Source organism: Taeniopygia guttata, chromosome 17 (assembly GCF_048771995.1).
Source record: "Taeniopygia guttata chromosome 17, bTaeGut7.mat, whole genome shotgun sequence".
NCBI classification, from domain to species: domain Eukaryota; kingdom Metazoa; phylum Chordata; class Aves; order Passeriformes; family Estrildidae; genus Taeniopygia; species Taeniopygia guttata.
This window is the reverse complement of record NC_133042.1, coordinates 5,505,768-5,525,052: the sequence shown is the minus strand read 5'-3', so window position 1 is coordinate 5,525,052 and position 19,285 is coordinate 5,505,768. Positions and strand designations below refer to the sequence as shown.

At 62.5% G+C, this 19,285-nt stretch overlaps 4 protein-coding genes across 18 annotated transcripts; all 4 read right to left on the bottom strand.

Annotated features, from left to right (window-relative positions):
- Nucleotides 1–1,118: 1,118 nt before the first annotated feature.
- On the bottom strand, nt 1,119–5,773 carry AK1 (adenylate kinase 1). Of its 4 annotated transcripts, none has more exons than XM_041719598.2 (7): nt 5,632–5,773; nt 4,326–4,368; nt 3,210–3,245; nt 2,633–2,796; nt 2,335–2,451; nt 1,636–1,827; nt 1,119–1,340 (listed from the first exon to the last, which is right to left on the bottom strand). In XM_041719598.2, exons 2-7 carry the CDS (start codon nt 4,333–4,335, stop codon nt 1,275–1,277), a joined length of 585 nt encoding a protein of 194 aa, XP_041575532.1. In that variant the 5' UTR covers nt 4,336–4,368; nt 5,632–5,773; the 3' UTR covers nt 1,119–1,274.
- Nucleotides 5,774–7,660: 1,887 nt separating this feature from the next.
- Nucleotides 7,661–11,656, bottom strand: ST6GALNAC6 (ST6 N-acetylgalactosaminide alpha-2,6-sialyltransferase 6). 10 transcript variants are annotated; one of them, XM_072936842.1, is made up of 7 exons: nt 11,504–11,656; nt 11,002–11,110; nt 10,110–10,261; nt 9,799–9,978; nt 9,236–9,633; nt 8,938–9,045; nt 7,661–8,858 (listed from the first exon to the last, which is right to left on the bottom strand). In XM_072936842.1, exons 3-7 carry the CDS (start codon nt 10,122–10,124, stop codon nt 8,669–8,671), a joined length of 891 nt encoding a protein of 296 aa, XP_072792943.1. In that variant the 5' UTR covers nt 10,125–10,261; nt 11,002–11,110; nt 11,504–11,656; the 3' UTR covers nt 7,661–8,668. The 10 variants fall into 10 exon arrangements, with proteins under 10 accessions (XP_072792943.1, XP_072792938.1, XP_072792944.1 ...); XM_072936837.1 differs by having other exon boundaries at nt 10,110–10,166; XM_072936843.1 differs by having other exon boundaries at nt 11,492–11,604.
- An 808-nt stretch (nt 11,657–12,464) lies between these two features.
- ST6GALNAC4 (ST6 N-acetylgalactosaminide alpha-2,6-sialyltransferase 4) lies at nt 12,465–14,998 on the bottom strand. Of its 3 annotated transcripts, none has more exons than XM_030286572.4 (6): nt 14,805–14,990; nt 14,494–14,570; nt 14,133–14,297; nt 13,583–13,995; nt 13,355–13,462; nt 12,465–13,275 (listed from the first exon to the last, which is right to left on the bottom strand). In XM_030286572.4, the coding sequence occupies exons 2-6, from the start codon at nt 14,503–14,505 to the stop codon at nt 13,086–13,088; spliced, it is 888 nt and encodes a 295-aa protein (XP_030142432.4). In that variant the 5' UTR covers nt 14,506–14,570; nt 14,805–14,990; the 3' UTR covers nt 12,465–13,085. The 3 variants fall into 3 exon arrangements, with proteins under 3 accessions (XP_030142432.4, XP_072792946.1, XP_072792947.1); XM_072936846.1 differs by having other exon boundaries at nt 13,087–13,275; nt 13,375–13,462; nt 14,805–14,998; XM_072936845.1 differs by lacking the exons at nt 14,133–14,297; nt 14,494–14,570 and having other exon boundaries at nt 14,805–14,989.
- A 1,512-nt stretch (nt 14,999–16,510) lies between these two features.
- On the bottom strand, nt 16,511–18,888 carry DPM2 (dolichyl-phosphate mannosyltransferase subunit 2, regulatory). The gene is made up of 4 exons (XM_030286718.4): nt 18,770–18,888; nt 18,356–18,445; nt 17,189–17,291; nt 16,511–16,903 (listed from the first exon to the last, which is right to left on the bottom strand). Exons 1-4 carry the CDS (start codon nt 18,770–18,772, stop codon nt 16,845–16,847), a joined length of 255 nt encoding a protein of 84 aa, XP_030142578.4. The 5' UTR covers nt 18,773–18,888; the 3' UTR covers nt 16,511–16,844.
- Between the last annotated feature and the right edge of the window lie 397 nt (nt 18,889–19,285).

Genomic DNA, 19,285 nt, shown 5'->3' with positions numbered 1-19,285 from the left:
CCTGGATCGCTGGGCTGGCAGCGTCCCAGCCCCGGCCGGATGGCTGCATCCTTCCTGCCCGCCTGCCTCCCCGCAGTGCCCCGGGCTCTGCCCGCGCCTCGTGGCCCCGAGCACGGGGCTGACGTCGGGCTGACTGGTGAGTTTGGGTTTTCGTCTTGGAGAGTTTTGTTTTTTCCCTGCTGGCTTCCTTTCTCCACTCTGACTCCTTGGCCTGGTGGCCTTGGCTGACCCCAGCGCTGCCGCCCCTCCTGCCCTCCCAGCCCCTGGCTCCGTGCCCAGCTCCCAGCAGCCCAAAAGTAAGTGGTGGGGGGCCCTGTTGGGGTTGGAGCTGTGCTACCTCCTGCCCTCACTGTGGCTGGGTAGAACCCATCCCCAATTCCACTGCAGCCCCTCTGCTATGGTGCTGTGCCTGTGTGGTTCTGTGGGTGCTGGGGAGCCCCCACATCCCCTGTCCCCCACACCAGCACCCCCAACTGTCTGTGGGGTGACTCACCATCATGAGAGCACCCACCCAGCAGGACACCCAGCCTGGTGGCTGGGCTCATCTGTACGTCCCCAGCATATTCCTTATCCCCTGGGGTCGGGGCTGAGCAGTGAGTGTCCGGGCACAGCAGGACAGGGAACACCCCACTCCAGGGCACTGTGCCACCACAAACCATCACAGTGCAGCCACTGCGTACCCCAAAAAACCCTGACAGCCAACAGAAACAAGGAAATGCCAAGGCATGGAAGTGGTGGAAATCCCCATCCCGAATCCGGTCGCCTCCAGCCCCTGGCAGCCAGTGGGAGAGCTGAGCCGCATGTGCAGGACACACTCAGAGGCTGCAGAGACACACCCAGAGCACGAGGGGGTTCAGCAATCGGGACAGGACGAGGGCAGCCAGGACTGGCTGGAGGATGCAGGCGCAGGCTCCCTCCAGGCCATGGATTGGGATGCTCCCTCCCTTCCTCTGAGCACAGCATCCCGCTGCCCCGGCGGGATAAACACCCGCTTCCTGCCCTTAATCAGCTCCAGAGGGGCTGGGGGGAGGACAGAGAGGGAGAGAGGAAAAAAAAAACCAAAAACGCTGGAAAGAAAAACTCATTTCCTGCGACAGAAGAAAAAGATAAAGTCTGGATTCATTAAAGTGAACTTTACTGGGGAGAGACGGGAAAGAGCCAAACACAATGTCCTTGAAATTTCCTCCGCACGGCTCCGTCCACGAAAACAGGATAAAGCCGCTTCCGCTGTCTCTGCTGGAGTGCACTGGGGGGAATTGGGGCTGGGGGCTCGGTTACAGGCAGTCGAGGTGGGTGCAGACCTGCTGGAAAACCTCCTCCACAGAGCCCTCGGCGTTGAGCTGGGTACAGAGGGGTTAGCTGGGGGACTTGCCCAAGGGCTCTCTGTGGAGAGCAACTGGAACTCTCCCAAGGATGCATTTTGGCCATGGGTGAAGAGACCAGAGCTCATTCAGGACAAAGAAGTGCGGGCTGTCCTTGGAGGGGGTTGTGTCGGGAATGAGAGGGGGCAGGCCCACCCCAAACTAGGCAGGATTGAGTTTTCCTGCTTCCCTCATCATCCCCATCCATCACTTCCCCTCCCCTGGGACACAAGCCCCAAGCTGTGGGGCTGCCATCAGCCGCAGTCCCGCTTACCTGGCGGACGATGCCTCTGCTCTTGTAGAAGGCAATGACAGGCTCAGTGGCCTTGTAGTAGGTCTCCAAACGCTTCTTGATGGTCTCCTCGTTGTCATCCACCCTCCCGCTGGTCTCTCCTCGCTTCAGCAGGCGTTTCACCATTGTGTCCTTCCCCGCGTCCACGTAGAGCAGCAGCGTGGGGGGCGCGATCTGTGGACACAGGGGACATGGGGTCAGCACACTGAGTTGGTGTGGGTCTGGTTTGGTTTGGGGGGGTGGTGGTGGTCAGCATGAGGGTCACAGATGTCCCCACACCACCCTCTGCCTCCCTCCACAGGGGTCTGGGGGTGAGCAGGACATAGAGATGTCCCCACACCATCTCCTGCCTCCCACCACTTTGGTCTGGGAGCCACCAGGACACTGTTCCAGTGGCCTCTAGGGCCACACAGAGGAAGGCAAAGGGACACAGCAGCCAAGCCCTGGCTCTGTGCCATCACCATCATGTCAGCACTGTTGTCACACGCTCTGTCAGCCTGAGGACACCCTGCTCTGGGCACAGGCTGTCCCCGAGGCAGAGGGTCCTGCTGCCCAGTTTGGACCCTTCTGGGCTGTGATCTCTGCTGGGATGGGGAGCCCAGGCTGCTGCTGGATTGAGTCCCTGTGCTAAGCTGGTGTGTGGCATGGCCCAGCATAGCACAGCACTGCACCAGTCCTCACCTTCTTTTCAAACTCCTCTCCCTGCTTCACCTCGCGGGGGTATCCGTCGATCAGGAAGCCCTTGGACACGTCTGCTTTGGCCACCATGGCGTCCCGCAGCATGTCCAGCACCGTGTCCTGGAGCGGGGAGCACAGAGCTGCTGCGGCTGATATGGGACAACGGGACTCCCACCCAGCACCCCCAGTCCCTGCTGCAAACCCCACCCTGCCTGAGCCACATGCCAACCATTACTGTGGTGGCCCCACTGACACCCCTGCCCACCCCACCACGTGGCAGCTGGCTCTGGTAGGGACTTACCAGGGGCACCAGCTCTCCCTTCTCCATGATGGCCTGCAGCTTCTTGCCCCGCTCCGAGCCCGAGCTGACCTCTGCCCGCAGCAGGTCCCCCGTGGAGAGGTGGGTGTAGCCATACTTCTGCACGATCTTCTCACACTGTGTCCCCTTCCCCGAGCCGGGGCCACCTGCAAGGCATGAGAGCTCAGTGGCACGTCACTTGGTGTCCCCAAGCCCAGCACCGAGTGGATGGACAGAGCTCCTCTTGAGGTTTCCCAAATGCTTGGGAGTGGCATGGGCTGCTGGGAATTGGCATATGGGCACCACACCCTGATGGCACCCAGGGCATCACCACCCAGGGTTTTGTCACATTACCTCCCAGGGGTTTGCTGTCACATCAACCCCCAGTGCCTGGTCAGAGGTGCCCTCCTGGTCCCAACATACCCCACATGGACTCGAGCAGCCAGGCTGGAGCCACGGCCACCCCACAGTGCCTGGGAATAGCCCAGTCTCAGCCTCCAGCCCCGTTTCCCTAGCCTAGGGGTACAGGGAAAAGGCCTGGGCTGACCCCACCAGTGACAGGACCCAGATACAGACTTACCCACCACAAAGATGATTTTGTGCTGCTTGAGCTTTTCTGGAAAAAAGAAAGGAAAAAAAAAATTATCAAAAGCCAAAAGGTCCATCGGGGAGTGAGGTGTCCCCAGGGGGTGCCAAATCCAGGGCAGGCATCCCTGGGGATAAAGGGGACCGATCCAGGAGAGTCCTGGGGAGAAGATGGAGAGGGAAGCAGACGTGTGTCCTGGTCACCTGGGCAGGTTGGGATGTCTGGCCACGTCTGAGCACAAAGACCCCATGGCACCTTGGCCATGGGGCTGGAATTCCAGTGCCACGTGGTGTCCCAGAGGTGGTCATTGTCCATGGCTCCACTGCAGGCAGGGACTGGCCTCATCCATCCCTGTGGCTGGCTCCTCACCCCGCTGGGCTAACCGGGGCCGTGGCAGGCTCAGCTTGGCACGGCCACCTCGAGCACCTGGCACAGCCCCAGCAGTCCCTGGACCCCAGCATCAGTCCCTGGTGCAAGTGGCACTGAGCGCCTGTCCCCTGCCCAGCACCCTGGCACAGGGCTGTCACCACCTGTGGGGCCTGTGCACCAGCCGTGGGGTGGGGTGGTGCCAGGGGGTGATGCCGAAGGGGGAAGCAGAGCTAAAAATAAAGTTGAGCTGCTCTGGGGCCGCTTTCCCATCTCCTGATTACAGCTGGATGAAATTTCAACTCCTTGGCACCCAGCACTCCTCAGAGCTGGGGACGGAGCCAAGTGTCTGGCAGGGAGCAATGGGATGTGGGGGGGCTGGAGGGACATGGGGGACACACAGAAGGGAGGGAGGCAAGGACACAGGGGCACGTGGAGGGGGGGAACGCAAAGAGGACCAGGGGCTGCACGTAATGGGGACAAATGCAGGGGGGACAGAAGGGACAGAGGCAGGGAGGGAAGGGGGATGCAGGGGGGCCAAGGGGATGGATGCAGGGAGGACCAAAGGGGTTGGATAAAAGGGGGTCAGGGGCATGCAGAGGGGATGGATACAGGGGGGATTGATGCAGGGGGAAACCAAGGAAAAGGACACAAGGGAGACAGGGAGATGCAGAGGGAACGGATGCAGAGGACACAGAGGGGACGGATGCAGTTGGAATGCATGCAGGGAGATGGATCACTCACCTGCCGACATGGTGCCGTGGTCCAGGCACAGAAGCACTTAAGGCTGCCAGGAAAGAGCAGGATAAACAACTCAGCACATCAGGTCACCAAGAGTCTGGGAAGAAAAAGGGTCTCCCTTTTTGGCCGTGATGGTGCCCAGCTCCAAGGCCAGGCTGGGGGGATGGGACGGAAGACACAACTCCTGGCTCAGCCCTGGAATAGGGAGCTGAGAGATCTCTGCTTCTGCGGCCATCACTCACCTGCTTCCCAGCAGTCACCCTCCGCATCCGGCTGCGGTAAGGGCATCCCCATGCCGGGTGACGCGTGGTGACGTTGCCGGCTTCCTCCCCTGCCCTGCCCACATCCCAGTGCCTGGGGTGCTGCCTGGCAGCAGGAAACCCGCTCGGGATGCCCGGTGCCACCACAACACCGAGTGATGGAGGCAGCACCCCCAGCTCCCCACGGGCTGGTTTTAGGGGGGTGTCCTAAGGAGGGGGTTGCAGCACCCCATTGCACCCCCAGGACCTCCGGGGCGTCTTTGGGCACCCCACCTGCCCACACCCATCCCCGCAGCTGCCGACCTGCTTGGCCACAGTGCGTCACCCCAAACCGGCTGGACGGGGTGCAGGGAGGGGACATCCCGCGGCCAGAGGAGCCGCAGCCGCCGCCAGGTCGTGTTACAGCCTCCAAAGGGCAGCGGCTAAGAATGGCCGGACTGAAACCGGCACCGGGTCACATCCCACCAGCGCTGCGGGGACAAAGTCCTGAGATGTCCCCCACGGGGTGTGGGAAAGGCAGGACCCCCGGGTCCCTAAGTGTGGGGGTGCTGGCACCCAGGACAGCTGGTGGCAGTGTTGGTGGGGTGACAGGGGGTGCGGGCTGGGTGGCTGACCCGGTGCGGTGCCGGTGCCGCGGTGCAGGTGCGGGGGACGCGCCGGTGAGCGGCCAGGGGAGATGGTCGGGGCTGGGGAGGGGCTGCAGGGCGGCCTTGTGACCCCCAGCCGAGGCCTTGGGGGCTGCACCCCGGGGTGCCCCAGCGCCAGCTCCAGCCCACCCCTCCCACTGCACCGGCAGCCAGCAGCCGCTCCCCGGGACCCGAGCCCCCGCACCGGGCTGCTCCCCGTGTCCCGCACCGACCGGGACCCCCGTGTCCCGCACCGACCGGACCCCCCGTGTCCCGCACCGACCGGGCCACGGCCCCCATGTCCCGCACCGACCGGACCCCCCATGTCCCGCACCGACCGGACCCCCCATGTCCCGCACCGACCCGGTCACGGCCCCCGTGTCCCGCACCGGCCCGGTCACGGCCCCCGTGTCCCGCACCGACCTGGCCCCGCGGGTCCCGCACCGGCCCCGCCGCCGCCGCCGCCCGGGCCCGCCGGTACCGCTATTTATAGATCACGGCGGCGCGCGGGGCACGCCGGGAGCGCGCGGCACCGGCGGCGCGAGCGGGGGGACGGGAGCGGCGGGCGGGGACGGGAGCGCGGCACCGGCGGGGCGGGAGCACGGCGCGGGGCGGGCAGGACGCGGTTCAGCCCTGCGGGCTCGGGGGTGCGGGTCCGCCGGCGGGGCAGCCCCCGCCCTGCCCGGGCTGGGCTCTCCGGGGCGCCTCCGCCCCCAGCGCCTCGGAGGGGAACGCTGTTCGCCTTCCCTTTTCTGCCCCCATCCCGTTCTCATGTCCCCATTCCTGTCCCTAATACCCCCATCCCATCCCATCCCATCCCATCCCATCCCATCCCATCCCATCCCATCCCATCCCATCCCATCCCATCCCATCCCATCCCATCCCATCCCATCCCATCCCATCCCATCCCATCCCATCCCATCCCATCCCATCCCATCCCATCCCATCCCATCCCATCCCATCCCATCCCATCCCATCCCATCCCATCCCATCCCATCCCATCCCATCCCATCCCATCCCATCCCATCCCATCCCATCCCATCCCATCCCATCCCATCCCATCCCATCCCATCCCATCCCATCCCATCCCATCCCATCCCATCCCATCCCATCCCATCCCATCCCATCCCATCCCATCCCATCCCATCCCATCCCATCCCATCCCATCCCATCCCATCCCATCCCATCCCATCCCATCCCATCCCATCCCATCCCATCCCATCCCATCCCATCCCATCCCATCCCATCCCATCCCATCCCATCCCATCCCATCCCATCCCATCCCATCCCATCCCATCCCATCCCATCCCATCCCATCCGTGTCCATCCCTGTGTCCATCCCTAATGTCCCCATCCAATCCCCATGTCCCCATTCTCATCCCTACTGTCACGATCCTTGTCCCTAATGTCCTTATGTCCCCATCCCATCCCTATGTCCCCATGCCCCCCCCCCCCTCCAGCTTACCCCCCCTCTCCCTCAGCTCCAGGGGTGTAAAACCCCGGGAGTGTTGTGTCCTTGTTAACATCTGCTCAGTGAGAGATGCCAAATTCCAAAGCCAATAGTACAGATTTTATTTAACAATAAATTGTGAGGTAGAGAAAGAAATAGAAAAGAGGGATTGCATGTATGGGGGAGAAGAGATTGGTCAAGCAGAAGATTGTCACCACCCATGGATCCCTCAGCATCACGTTGGTCCTTCTTCACCCTGGTCGTGATGGGGGTCCCGAGGCTGTTGAAAACTTCTCACTATTTATACATTTTTGCAAACGAAGGCGTTAATGCTCAGTGGCTACACGGTTCCTTTATTCCATCAGTTAGAGGATTCCCTCTCTTCTAATGCTAATTAATCCCACGCTGTCTCACTTCCAGTGAGTCCGTGGTTTCTCCTCCTGCCAGAATTGACTTCTACCCAGCTGGAGCTGATCCCATCCACCAGTTACCTGGCTGGCTTTCCTTGGGGATTCTTTGTGTCCTTATCAGTGACACATTCTTCTCCCACAGTTTTGTTTACCACCCCTAATCTGAGATAATGCTCTGGCAATAGTACCACCTTTATTTTGTCTCAAATTCATTTTACCAATCCAGCAGGGGGAAGAGGGGCTTTGGTGGCCCAGACCAGTGCCATCGTGCTGCTCCTTTCTGTGCCCATCTCATGGCAAAGTCCTTCTGTGGCACCAGACTTTGAGACAGGCAACGGTGCTCCCCCAGTCCTCGCACTTACCTGCCCTTCCTCCTCCTCTGGGGCTGCAGAGACCCTGTCCCAAGACCCTGTGACCCCAGGGCACCTGGCTGGGGGGGACACAAGCTCTGTCACTGCCAGAGCTGGAGTCAGTCAAGGACTGGACATGGATCCCACCTGGACATGCTGTCCCCTTGCTGCACCCTCCTGTGTGCCCAGGGTATTGCTGGGGGTCACTGCCATCATCCCCAAAAACCCACCCAGAGCCAGGCTCAAGGTAACAGACTGCAGCAATATTTATTCCTGTACAAACAATTACAAAACATGGATGCCCCACTGCTTCCCCCAGCACCAAGCCCCTCAAAACCCCAGCCACAGCCAGAGGGAAACTGAGGAATGGATTCCTGCCAAGGCTCAGCACCCAAACACACCATATTTAGGTGCTTTCCCCAGATCAACTTCTCTGCTGCTGAGAAATTAGTAACAAGGTCCTGTCCCAGCCACAGGGTGCCAAGAGGCACCACTGCCCCCACTACCTGCCCACTTCTAAATTGTTTATAAGCAGCTACTGCCCTTTGTTTCCAATAATAAGCAGCCCCTGCTCACTCCTTCGTCCAGGAAACCCAAGTAGAAACCCCAGGATTAGAAGCAGGGAGAAAAAAAGCCAAAACCCCCAAAAAGCTCCCAAAAATCCCATCTTTCAGTTAGAAAAGGCTTTGGCAGTGTGGGGCGCAGTGGTGCTGGGAGGGGCTGGTGTTTTTGGGTGCTGGGACAGGGAGGGTGGTAATGTCACCCCCATGGGGTCCCACCAAAAACTGTGGGGTTCTGCTGTGGGGAGGACGACTGAGGACTGGGATGAGGGGCTGGGGGGGGCTGAGCTCCAAAAGGGGGTCTCCTCACCCAGACTGTTGGGAGGAAGAGTCTCTGTGGTGACCCCAGAAGTGGTGCAAACCAAAACTGAGCCGAGGAGTCCTGGAACCCCCTATAGCCTCACAAGGGCTGCAATGTGCATGAACCAGGATGGGGCAGGATATCATGGCCAAGTATCCCACACACAGAGGGGGGACACTCCATATCTTACATTCAACACCTGGTCCCCAAATACCAGCTCAAAACCCAACACACCCCAGGTGCAAGGAGCCACCAGGCACAACAGCAGCGGTCCTGTGGGAGGCAGCTGGTGGCACCTGATGCCAGGATCCCACCGCTCCCAGGGGGATGCAGGGCAGCCCCCATCCATCCCAGCTGCAGGGGTGTGCCCAGCAGGCATGGGGCAGCCCCTAGGTCCAGGTGGGGTGGGAGAAGGTGATGTTGTAGAGGTTGGCCCAGCTGGCAAAGACCCTCTTCTCAGTGATGAAGCGGTGGTGGTTGCCCCTGCGGCTCCGCTCGTTGTGGATGTAGGTTGTGCACTCGTCGGGGCCTTTGGGCTCATAGTAGTGGTAGGGCAGGTGGCGGGGCGGGGGGTGGCGGCTGCAGTGGGGAAAGAAACGCTGGGTGAGCCCCACGGTGGGGTCAGGGCGCTGGGGTGGGGGCCTGGGGGTCTCCTCACCCGCAGTAGCTGGGTGGCACCATGCCATAGACGTGGATGGCGTCGCACAGCTCCACCGCGATCACCATGGTGAACCAGCCAGTGCTGAGCCACGAGCGAGACTTCTCCCTGGGGAGCAAAAACAACAGGAAGGGCGATAGGGGCGAGGTGATGTGGATAATGGACCCCCTTAGTGTCCCCAGCGTGCCTCAGGGACCCCCAGCTCAGTGCTGCAGCCCGTGAAGCAGCTCCAAGAGTCAGCTGTGTCTTGGGAACCTGGAGAAGGGGGGACACAGCAAAAGAGGTGGCTCTGAGGTACCTGTCCTTCCCTGTCTCTCCCCGAAACAAGTCATCAAACTGCTTCATGCGGCCGGGGGAGACAACGTAGGCTGTCATGTTGGGGAACGAGGCGCAGACGCGCTGGATGATCTTCAGGAGGCTCTTCTGCATCTTGGTGGGCGGCCCCCAGAAGATGAAGATGGTCTCTGGGGTCTTGTTGACGAACTCTTGGGGCCGCTTGAGGACACGGTAGAGGCTGGAGTGGGCCACCACGCGGAAGCTGGTCTTGTTGCCCACATCAGCACTGTAGCCCGTGGTGGGAGCATCGTTCATGCGGATGGTGCACTCAGCCCCGTCGATGGCCGTGCCCAGGTGGGTGCCCAGGAGGTGGCTGGAGCTGGTGACAATGACGCATTGGTGGCAGCGGGCAGTCAGGGTCTGGTGATGACAAGTGCCGTCAGCAGGTGACTTTTGGCGTCTCCGTGGACAGGGTACTGTTCCCTGCGGAGGCACTGTCCTCGGGAGGGGACAGTTTGGCTGGATGCCAGCAGAGGGACAGACCCGTGTCACCGCCCAGGCCCGGCCCTGCTGCCCAGCCCGTACCTTGTTCCCGCAGACAGGCAGGTACCCGCTTTTCACCCCCCACTTCTTGAGGTCGGGGGGCCGGCGGGCTCTGCCCCGCAGGCGGCTGTAGGGGAAGACCTCGCTCCCGTTGCCGGAGCTGTAGATGATCAGCAACATGATCAGGGCAAAGAGGACCCCCAGGGCGGCGGCGCGCTGGCTCTGCGGGCGGGGGGAGAGCATCAGCCGCTGCCCCCACCCCACGGGGGTCAGCATCCACCCCGCTCCCACCCATCTCCAGCAGGATGCCTGCTGTCCCCAGGAGGTCCCCGAGGTGATTTTCTGGCACTCACCGTGCTGCCACTCATGTCTCCGTGCCGGCCTCAGCACACAGCGTGTCCTGCGAGCACCTGCAAGGCATGTGGTCACCCCCAGCCTGGCCCATCGTCCCCAGGCTGGCAGGGTACAGGGTCAGGTCACACGGGATGAGTCTCCAGGTCCCCCTCTGAAGATGAGAACATTCCCCCGGAATTTATGAGGGGAAAAGAAATGCTGTTGACAGAGGCCAGGCAGACTCCGGGGTGTGGAACAGCCAAACCCAGCTGCAATTTATGCCTGGGGAATCCCCACGTTAAACTGGGTCCAGGGAGGATTATCCTCCCCTCGTGGGGATGAAACCACTCAAACCGCAGGGTTAGGGAGGGTCAACCTGCTCCACGTGCAGAGAAATTCCATTAAAACCACCGCCACGGAAGCCTTGGATCAGGAGGGAATGGAAGGAAGTGAGACCTAACCCACTCAGTGCATGCATGGGATTGCATCCAGCAGGGTTGCAGGGACCTCTCCAGCCCCAGAACCCACTCTAACTTCCACTTAAAGTGGACTGACCCAATTTAGTTTTGGGAGCCCTGGTTAGTGAGCCCCAGCTATTCCCGGAGCGCTCCAAGCAAATGGAAATTAAAAACCACTGAAGCCTCTTTACTAATTGTCACAAGGAAAATTATGCAACAGCTTGAGATCAACCCCTGGGGGGAGCTGACACCTCGAAGCGCTCTCGGGCCCGGCGGTGGTGCCAAAAGGTACCAACCAGCCTGCCCGGGGAGCCCAGGCCGTGCCCGGCGGGGTGATGCTGAGGGGCTTCATCGTGCAAGGGCTGGGGACGCGGTGGGACCCCCGCTCCCGGACCGCAGCTGGCTCCCTGCACAGCTCCCGGGCCGTGTGGCAGCGCGGGGAGCCTCATCTCACCTGCCGGGGGCTCTCATGGGGTCTGTCACCTCCTGCGCCCCTCGGGCGGGCGCTGCCCGGCTCCTGCTGCGGGCTCGGCCATGGCCGGGACGGGGCTCACATCGCCGCTCTGCGGGAGAACGCTGCTTCAGACCCCCCTCCTCCGCCGGGCATCTCCCAGCCCCGGATGCGAACCCTGCCGCCCTCCGGGAACGGAAAACCCGCCCGGCCCGGGCTGCGAACCTTCCGCCGCTCCTACGCGCGAGTCCTTCCCCGGCCCGGGGAGCATCCCCCCAACACCGGCGACACGGGAGGGAGCCGGACCCTTCCTACCCCTCCATCCCCTGTGCACCGCCCCGGGGCCAGGGGCCGCTTCCCCGCCCCTGCACCGGCTGAACGGGCCCGGCGGGGAAGGTCCACCGACCGCTCCGGCCCGCAGTGCGCCCCGGTACCGCTGCCGATATCGATACCGCTGCCGATATCGATACCGCTGCCGATGCCGTACCGTTACCGCTGTCGTTACCGATAGGGCTGCCCCCGCCCAGGCCGGGTCCTAGTGCCGCCCCGCCGGGGTGGGGGAGCACCGCCGGGTCCTAGCGCCGCCCTCCCCGGAGCGAGAGAGCCGCTGGATCGATCCTAGCGCCGCCCTCCCCGGAGCGAGAGAGCCGCTGGATCGATCCTAGCGCCGCCCTCCCCGGAGCGAGAGAGCCGCCGGGAAAGGCCGGGACTGATATCCCGGTCCCCGATGCGGGCAGGGCCCGGGGCAGCGCATCCCCGGCGTGCCGAGCTCTTCCCCCGCCGGCCCGGCAGCTCGGGGCCCGCTCTGGGCGGTTTCGTGGCGCAGGGGAAGAGCTCCACCGCTGGCAGGACCTGCATCCCTGACGCCTGTCCAGAGCGATGCTGGCTCGGCTGTGATGATGATGATAGGCCGGTGATGCCTTGCCCTGCATAGGGTTGAGGAAGGAGGCAGCTGGAAGCTGAGACGGCAGGCAGAGTTCCTTGGGCTCCTCTGCTGAACTACACTGCAGGAAGCAGCCCTGGCAGCACCCCCAGGGCTTGGACCACTTGTTCCTCACTGTGCCCCAACTCATCCTCTCATCCCTGGCCCCCTGGACAGCACAGGACCCACCCAAACATGTGGCACGTGTTTACGTGCTCAAAGGCCCGCTGTGGGCTCAGGGCCACACACTGCCCATGGCATGTCCCATCTCTCCAGTGCCCTGTGACAGCCCAGCAGCACCGAGCCCTGTGGGACTGAGGATCACGCCAGACCCAGCACCCATCCTGCGCAGATGCAGCTGCTGGGTCCCAAATAACCTCAACTGCTTTCAGCACCCTCTCTCATGTTTAGGCTCAGCTCTACCCACTTGTCACCTCCCCCACTTATTTATAGCCTGGCAGCCCGTGATGAGGTGTTGAGTATCCCCCCTCCCTCACTCCTTGTCCTCTCCTGCAGCCACAAGGGGCACAGCAAGGGGCACCACTGAATTAAAAACAATTTTAATGGCCACGTTTGCTTTGGTCTGAATTCAAGGACACTTGTGACAAGGCAACTCACAGCCCCTAGGGCACATGTGGCTCCAGGGCTTCCCAGCTGAGAGGATGCAGGCACCAAGCAGCAGAAGGCAGAACCTGGATCCAGCTGCCTGCACCCCACACCCAGCACTGTCCAGAGGGCAACAACTAGGGCAAGGACCACAGTAGAGCTTCGTCCCTGTGAGAGGCACCAGTTTGTGGCCCTGGTGGGGCTGAGCATTTCTGCCCCATGTCCTGCTGGAGTCCAGCAGCATGTCTAATCCTGCATTAAATATTCCTCCTAGTAGAGAGAGCAGAAAACCAGGTCTGCCTGGGTCCATCCAGGCAGGCGTTTGGAGCTGGTGGGACTGCATGGGTCCAGCTCATGCCCCCCATGTATCAACAGAGGGGTCTCAGCCCATCCACCAGCTGGGGAAACAGGCAGTGCTGCTGCAGAGACGGAGATTCCCTGCTCCAGGTCTTGGCAAAAGGTGTCCAACCATGCCACTGGCAGTGCTAAGACATGTTGCTGCAGGATGGAAGCTGCCCTGCTGTCGAGGTTCCTGCCGCCTCACCCAGTGGCTGGTGTTCTACCTGCCGGCCCAGGATGGGTGGTTGAAGACAATGTTCCTCCTCTTGGCCCAGCGGGAGAAGATGGCTTTCTCGGTGATGAAGCGGTGCCCGGCGCGGCGAGCTTGCTCGTGCATCAGGTACATCTTGCACTCGTCCAGCCGGCCCTTCTCAAAGTAGTGGTACGGCACGCTGGAGTGGTTCTTTTCCCTGGCAGGAGGGGACAGGGTGAGTGTGAGACTTGGGGGGACACCGGATCACCCCACACCTGCCCAGCCACCCCCCACACCTGCAGTAGCTGTCGCTGACCATGCCAAAGACACAGATCTGCTCGCACAGCTCCATGGCCAGGATCATGGTGAACCAGCCCGTGCTCAGGAAGGAGCCGGATTTCATCCTGCAAAGCATCGTGGTCACACTGGAGTGGGTGGCACTGTGCTGCTGGCCCTCTCACACTATGGGTACTCAGTGTGGGGACAGGTGGTACGTGATGGGCCTCCTCAGGAGCCAGCAGTACCTGTTCTTCCCTGTCTCATTCTGGAAGATATCGTCACAGTATGTCATCTTCTCCTCAGTCAGGGTATAGATCTGCAGCTGGGGGTATTTCTCCATCACCTTGACCAGTGCCTGGTAGGTTGAGCCCATCTTCTCCCTGTTCATCTTTTTTGCTGGCCCCCAGATGAAGTAAAGGGTCTCTTGTGACTGCTGGAAGAAGTAGGGCTGGTTCCCCAGCAGCAGCGGAACGCTGGTGTGCGAGACCACCCGGATGGTGCTGCGTGCCCCCACGTCCTGCTCGTAGCCGCTGGTGGGGGCATGGTTCATGCGCAGGACACACTCCTGCCCATCGATGGCCCGTCCCAGCTGTGAGCCCAGCATCTGCCCCGAGCTGGAGACGATGGCGCAGTGCCGGCACAGCGCTCGCTCCAGCGGCTGTGGGGAGACACACCGCCATCAGCTCCTCCTTCCCTCCCGCAGCAGCTGGACACACCTCAGCCCCTTCCTGCCCTTCCCGAAGGACAGGAAAACTGAGGCACGGGTGGGCCCAGCGCTGCCGCATCCCCACGCACCTTCCCGTCGGGAACGCGGCTGTAGCCGGGGAAGCTGCGGAGGCTGGAGGCGGTGGGGCTGTCCCGCAGCCCCGGGGCCGAGCAGCAGGGCTGCCCGCGGTAGCACAGCACGATGTACAGCACGGCCGCCGCCACCGCGCACACCAGCGCCAGGAAGAGCCGCACCTGGAACAGAGCGGGGGAGCTCTCCGGGCCTGCCCCGTGCACCGGCCCCGTGGCCATGAGGGAGTTTCCCCTCGGAGGGTGTTGGGGTGTGTTGTGGGGAGCGGAGCTGGGCCCGGCTCGCTCCGTGCAGCGGCGATGCTCGCACGCCCTACGGGCACCGGGCTCAGCCCCTCGGCCCTGCCCCAGCGGTACTCACCAGCGGCTTCATCCTCGGGGGGCTGGCGAGCCGCCGGGCGGGCTCCGGGGGTCACCGGGAGGGAGGGGGCTCGCAGCCTGCAAGCGGAGCGGGCTCAGCGGGCCGGGAGCTCCCGGACTTCCCCGCCACGCCTCGTACCGGGACTGCTCCCAGGCCGCCACCGGGACCCCCCCACGCACTCTCGGTCCCGTTCCCCGGGGTCCCCCACGTGTGCAGTCCCGCTCCCCCCGTGCCGCCCCGCCGGGCCGGGGCCGGGGTCGGGGTGTCTCCCCGGCGCGGCGTTCCCGGTTCCCGGTGCTGGCCGCACTCACCGAGCCGGGAGCCACCGGCGGGTCCCGCATCCCGCCCGGAGCGCGGCTGGAGGGCCGCGGCGGGGCGGAGCCGAACGGGCACGGCCGGAACCGGCACCGGGACCGCCCCCGGCCGCCCGCCCCGCCCCGCGGCCCCGCTGCCCCGGGAGCCGAGCGGGCACGGCCGGAACCGGCACCGGGACCGCCCCCGGCCGCCCGCCCCGCCCCGCGGCCCCGCTGCCCCGGGAGCGCGCCCGCCCGCTCGTGCCCGCGCACCGGGACCGGCCCCGCGCCCAACTCGTGTGTCCCGACACCGATCCCGCCTCTCTCCCTGCCCCACGGCTCCTTCCCCCTCCCGCTCTGCAGCCTCCCTGTCCCCTGTCCCCTCCGGGCAGCACCAGCTCCCGATGAGCCCCGGGACACCACGAGGATCCCGAATGGCTCAGGACTGGGACCAGGACAGGTGACACCCCGGTACCCCAGACCCCATCCAGTGGCCCCAGGGGGCTGCCCCCATCACCTGCAGCCCCTCCTGTCAGGGTCAAGCCCATGGGAAGTGTCCCCAGAGCGAGCTGCCCGCTGGCCCGGGGGGGCCGGGGGGGGGGCATTGGATTTCTCCCACTGGAGATAAAGAAACATGAGATGTAACCTTGAAGCCAATCCCCCCCACTGTCCTGAACAGGCCTGAAACCAAGGGAGAGGAAATGACAGGGACACACCACTGGGCTCCTGCACAGGAAGCAAGGCTGGAGGGGGCGGTCACACCGGCAGCTGCTCAGTCACCACCGAAATCTTCCACCCTCTGATTCCTTCTGCCCCAGCCCAAAACCACCCTTGTAGGGTGGGCTGAGCCCTGGCCAGCAGGTGGGCAGCAGGGAATCTGACAGCTCAGCATGGCCTGGCAGCCTCTGCAAGAGCTGGAAACAAACCTCCAGCCAGAGCCTCACCTCTGGACCCTCTGCTGGCTCCTGCAGCCAGGCTCAGCTGTGGCCCTCGGGGTGTTCTCAAGCCACCAGCATCACCCCAGGCAGGATGGGAGGCTGTGGGGCATGCTACTGGCAGGAAATTCACAGTACATGCATGAAGGGTTAGAGTGCCCTAAATCTGCCCTCCCCAGGCAGGGTACAGCAACCCCAAGAATGGCAGAGCCAGCACAAAGTCTGGCCAGGTTGTCTCTGGTGTTTCCCTGCCTGACCTCACCAGCAGGACCTTTTCAGCAGGATGTCATGCACTGCCAGGGCCATGCAGCTGAACCCACCCTGGCAGGCTTGTGACACCCCTTGGCATGGGCAGAGGACAGGGAGCGACACCTTACAGACATTTATTGAGGGTGATGCTGCTTGCTGTGCTCCAGGGGGGCTGCCAGGGCAGCAGCTGCTGCCAGGAGAGGAAACCCCCAGGGACAGGACACTGCCACCACCACCTGCCTGCTCAGCCCCAGCCTTGTCCAGGGCAGGAATCCAGCCAGGACTGAGAGCTGTGATGGGAACCACACCCAACACTTCCCTGTGATCCAGGACAATTCCCCACCACCCCCTCAGCTGGGTGGGACACGGGGCAGCACTGTCCCTGCTCCCTCTGCATACCCAGCCTCATGGGAGTCCCTCTTCAGAAGGGCAAGAGCCCCCAGCACTGTGATTAGTCTTTCCAGAAGCAAAACCTGTCCTTAGCAAGCACAAAGTCTCATTTCTCTCCTTTCATACTAGAATGAAAAAAAACCCACAAACTGTAGGTAAACTTTTAAATAAAATTCCCAGAAGGAACAACTACTTGGCCGAGCCAGAGCTAAGGGGAAGGAGTGCCCAGAGTGGGCAGGGCAGCCCCAGCTGGGGAGCAGGTCCCTCAGCAGGGGCTCTGGTCCCTCGCTTGATGAGCCTTGGATGAATCCTGCTTCTCTTTGGTCAGTGAATTGTAAACTACAGGTTTAGTCTCTGCAGGAGGGAACGTGGGAGCAGCTCAGTGCTGGGCACCTTGGAGATGTCTGCCTGGAGCTGCAGGAAAAGTCTTTTCCTGGCTATGATGCTGCAGCGTGGGCACCTCTTCATCTCCTCAGCCGGGCCTTTAGTCTGATTTCTTGGCATGTTTCCTGCTCTTCCACATGACAAACATTATAAAAACACCTGCCAAGAGAAAGAGAACCAGCTGAGGTAGGAAACTTAATTCCAGGCCCTTCTACAACACCTGGCAGTGAGAAACAGAATCTCAGCAGAGAGAGCAAGAAAATTCTGCTGTCCAGAGGCTCAAACAGCCAAAAATCACAAACAGCCCCAAGTCCCTGTGCCAGGCTCAGCTGCAACAGTAACCACAGAGAGTGTAAGTGTCACACGTTAGCTAAACCAGTAACAACCCTCTTCTCTCTTCCTAATTTAGAAGTTTCTAATTAGAAGCACAGAAATAACTCTCACCTATAAATAGCAGCAGCAGGAGCCCGGCTGCCACAGGGATGATAACTGCATATTCCCGGGGCAGGAAATACTGGTGGATCCCATGGTCGCTGTCGATGAAGGGCTGCAGGGACACAGAGGGGTGTCAACAGGTGGGCACAACACCTCGAGTGCAGCCTCGAGGTTTTGGGAGAAACATGGAAATATCTGGTGTGAGATGGCTAAAAAAGGGTGCCCAGAGCTGCAGGTGGCTCGGCCACAGAGATAAAATGAAGGTTTTGGTGTTCAGTGGATAATGAGGGGGGGCTATGGGGCTGGCACAGGGTCCCACAGCCCCGGGGGCTCGGGGTGGGCAGAGCTGCTGGTGCACACTACAGCAAATCCCTCTGTCCCTGCAGGAAGGAGCAGCTGCACCGGCTCTGCTCCGTGGTTATCCCAGCAGGATCCCTCTGCAGGAGCCAGTGGAAGGCTCTGGACGCTAGGGAGCACTGTGAGGATTCCCAATGCTCCTACAGCTCTGGGAATGCCGGAGCACTGACATGGACCGGGCAGCAGAGTGAGCAGATGCAAAAGGGGAATTCAAATCGCTTGGAGTTGGAGGGGAAGCTGCTGGGAGTTCAGACACTAGCCCAAGGCTGAACCTGGCCTCTTGCACCTGGAAAGCTCGTGGGGAGAAGGTTCTTTCCAGGGAGAAAATCACTAATGACCTCAGCTGACATGTCCCCAGAAATGGGCCAGCCTCACAATCACTCTCCCAGAGCCCTGCATTCCCTAAACTCTTCTCTTCCCTTACAGATTTGATAAGATTCGTCACTTTCTATGTCTCCCTCTGCCATCTCCCACCAGAACCAAAAAATCTGGGGGATGCAAATGTGGACATTGATGACTACACCTCCATCAGGGCCAGGCTTCAGCTCTTCCCAAGGGCTCATCCAGCCCTGGCTGGGTCAGCCCATCTTGGAACAGCAGGTGGGCACCACGATCAATGTTTGGTCCTGCCCAGGCAAGGCCAGGAACACCCAGATGGGATAAGGACAGTGCCAGCGCACAGAGGAAGATCTGCCCTGAAATTTTTACCCCAAAGGCAAGAGTCCTTCGGACACACAGACACATCATCAGCTGAACACGGGCTGGGGAAACACACGAGTATGGCGTGACTGGGATTATATCGGCCGGAGGAGCCCGTACCAGGACGATGATCCAGAGGGTGTAGTAAACAAACAGGACGAGGCTGAAGGCGACCAAGCCAAACCCAACCAGCTGGTCCGTCGCTGTGGCCTGCAAAGGGAGAGGCAGAGCGGGATCACCGGCGGCGCCTGTGCCGGAGCGCCTCAGGGCCCCTGCGGCTGCTTCCGTGACCGGCACACCGGGCAGGGGCACCGCGGGGAGACCGCGGCGGGATGCGCCAGCGCGGCCGTGCCGTGCCGTGCCGTGCCGCGGGAGCTCCCCCGCTCAGGTCACACCGGGAGGCGGCCGGGCCCGGTCTCTCCGCAGAGGCAGCAGCCAGGCCGCCTCACGAGGGCTCCAGGCCACGGTTCAGCCCCAGCCCCCAGTGCCGAGCAGGGACCGGCCCTCCCTCCGCCGCCCCGGGCCCGCACTCACCATGGCGCCGCCGCCTCCGCCAGCCGGCCCCGCCTTTCCGGCGCGGCCGCCAATCAGCGAGCGGCCCGCCAACCCCGCGCCGGGAGCGGCCAATCGGCGGCGGTGGTGGGCGGGGCACGCGCGAGGCCCCGCCCCCAGTTCCGTCACCACCCGGAGGCGCGAAACGCCCGGAGAGAGCGGCGGGAACGGGGCGGGAACGGGGCGGGAACGGGGCGGAGAGAGCGGCGGGAACGGGGCAGAGATAGCGGCGGGAACGGGGCGGGAACGGGGCGGGAGCGGGGCGGGAACGGGGCGGGAACGGGGCGGAGAGAGCGGCGGGAACGGGCCTGAAACAAGGGAGAAGGGAAGACCTGACCTTTGTGCGGCCGAGGCTCTGGGAAGGTGGAAAAGGCAAAAAGCTGCTTCCTCCCAGGGCTCCTGTTCCCCTCAAGCCCTGTCAGCCATCAGCATTGGGTATCTGGGCACTGAATTTGCCTCATTCTCCATTAAGGGGTGGTGAGCCTGTGCTGGCCGAGG

What these genes read in the sequence shown, in the direction of transcription:
- AK1 (XM_030286275.4), bottom strand. Translation starts at nt 3,560, where the DNA reads ATGAGGCCAGTCCCTGCCTGCAGTGGAGCCATGGACAATGACCACCTC. An exon ending in AGACATCCCAACCTGCCCAG is followed by an intron (nt 3,246 to 3,418) that starts GTGACCAGGACA and finishes TCTTTTTTCCAG; the next exon opens with AAAAGCTCAAGCAGCACAAA. An exon ending in GCAGAGGCATCGTCCGCCAG is followed by an intron (nt 1,341 to 1,635) that starts GTAAGCGGGACT and finishes CTCTGTACCCAG; the next exon opens with CTCAACGCCGAGGGCTCTGT.
- ST6GALNAC6 (XM_072936842.1), bottom strand. An exon ending in GGAGAGACAGGGAAGGACAG is followed by an intron (nt 9,046 to 9,235) that starts GTACCTCAGAGC and finishes TTTGCTCCCCAG; the next exon opens with GGAGAAGTCTCGCTCGTGGC. An exon ending in GTGCCACCCAGCTACTGCGG is followed by an intron (nt 8,859 to 8,937) that starts GTGAGGAGACCC and finishes TCCCCACTGCAG; the next exon opens with CCGCCACCCCCCGCCCCGCC.
- ST6GALNAC4 (XM_030286572.4), bottom strand. An exon ending in GCCGCGTTCCCGACGGGAAG is followed by an intron (nt 13,996 to 14,132) that starts GTGCGTGGGGAT and finishes GTCTCCCCACAG; the next exon opens with CCGCTGGAGCGAGCGCTGTG. An exon ending in AATGAGACAGGGAAGAACAG is followed by an intron (nt 13,463 to 13,582) that starts GTACTGCTGGCT and finishes GATGCTTTGCAG; the next exon opens with GATGAAATCCGGCTCCTTCC.
- DPM2 (XM_030286718.4), bottom strand. An exon ending in CCCTCTGGATCATCGTCCTG is followed by an intron (nt 17,292 to 18,355) that starts GTACGGGCTCCT and finishes GTGTCCCTGCAG; the next exon opens with CCCTTCATCGACAGCGACCA. An exon ending in CCTGCTGCTGCTATTTATAG is followed by an intron (nt 16,904 to 17,188) that starts GTGAGAGTTATT and finishes TTCTCTTGGCAG; the next exon opens with GTGTTTTTATAATGTTTGTC.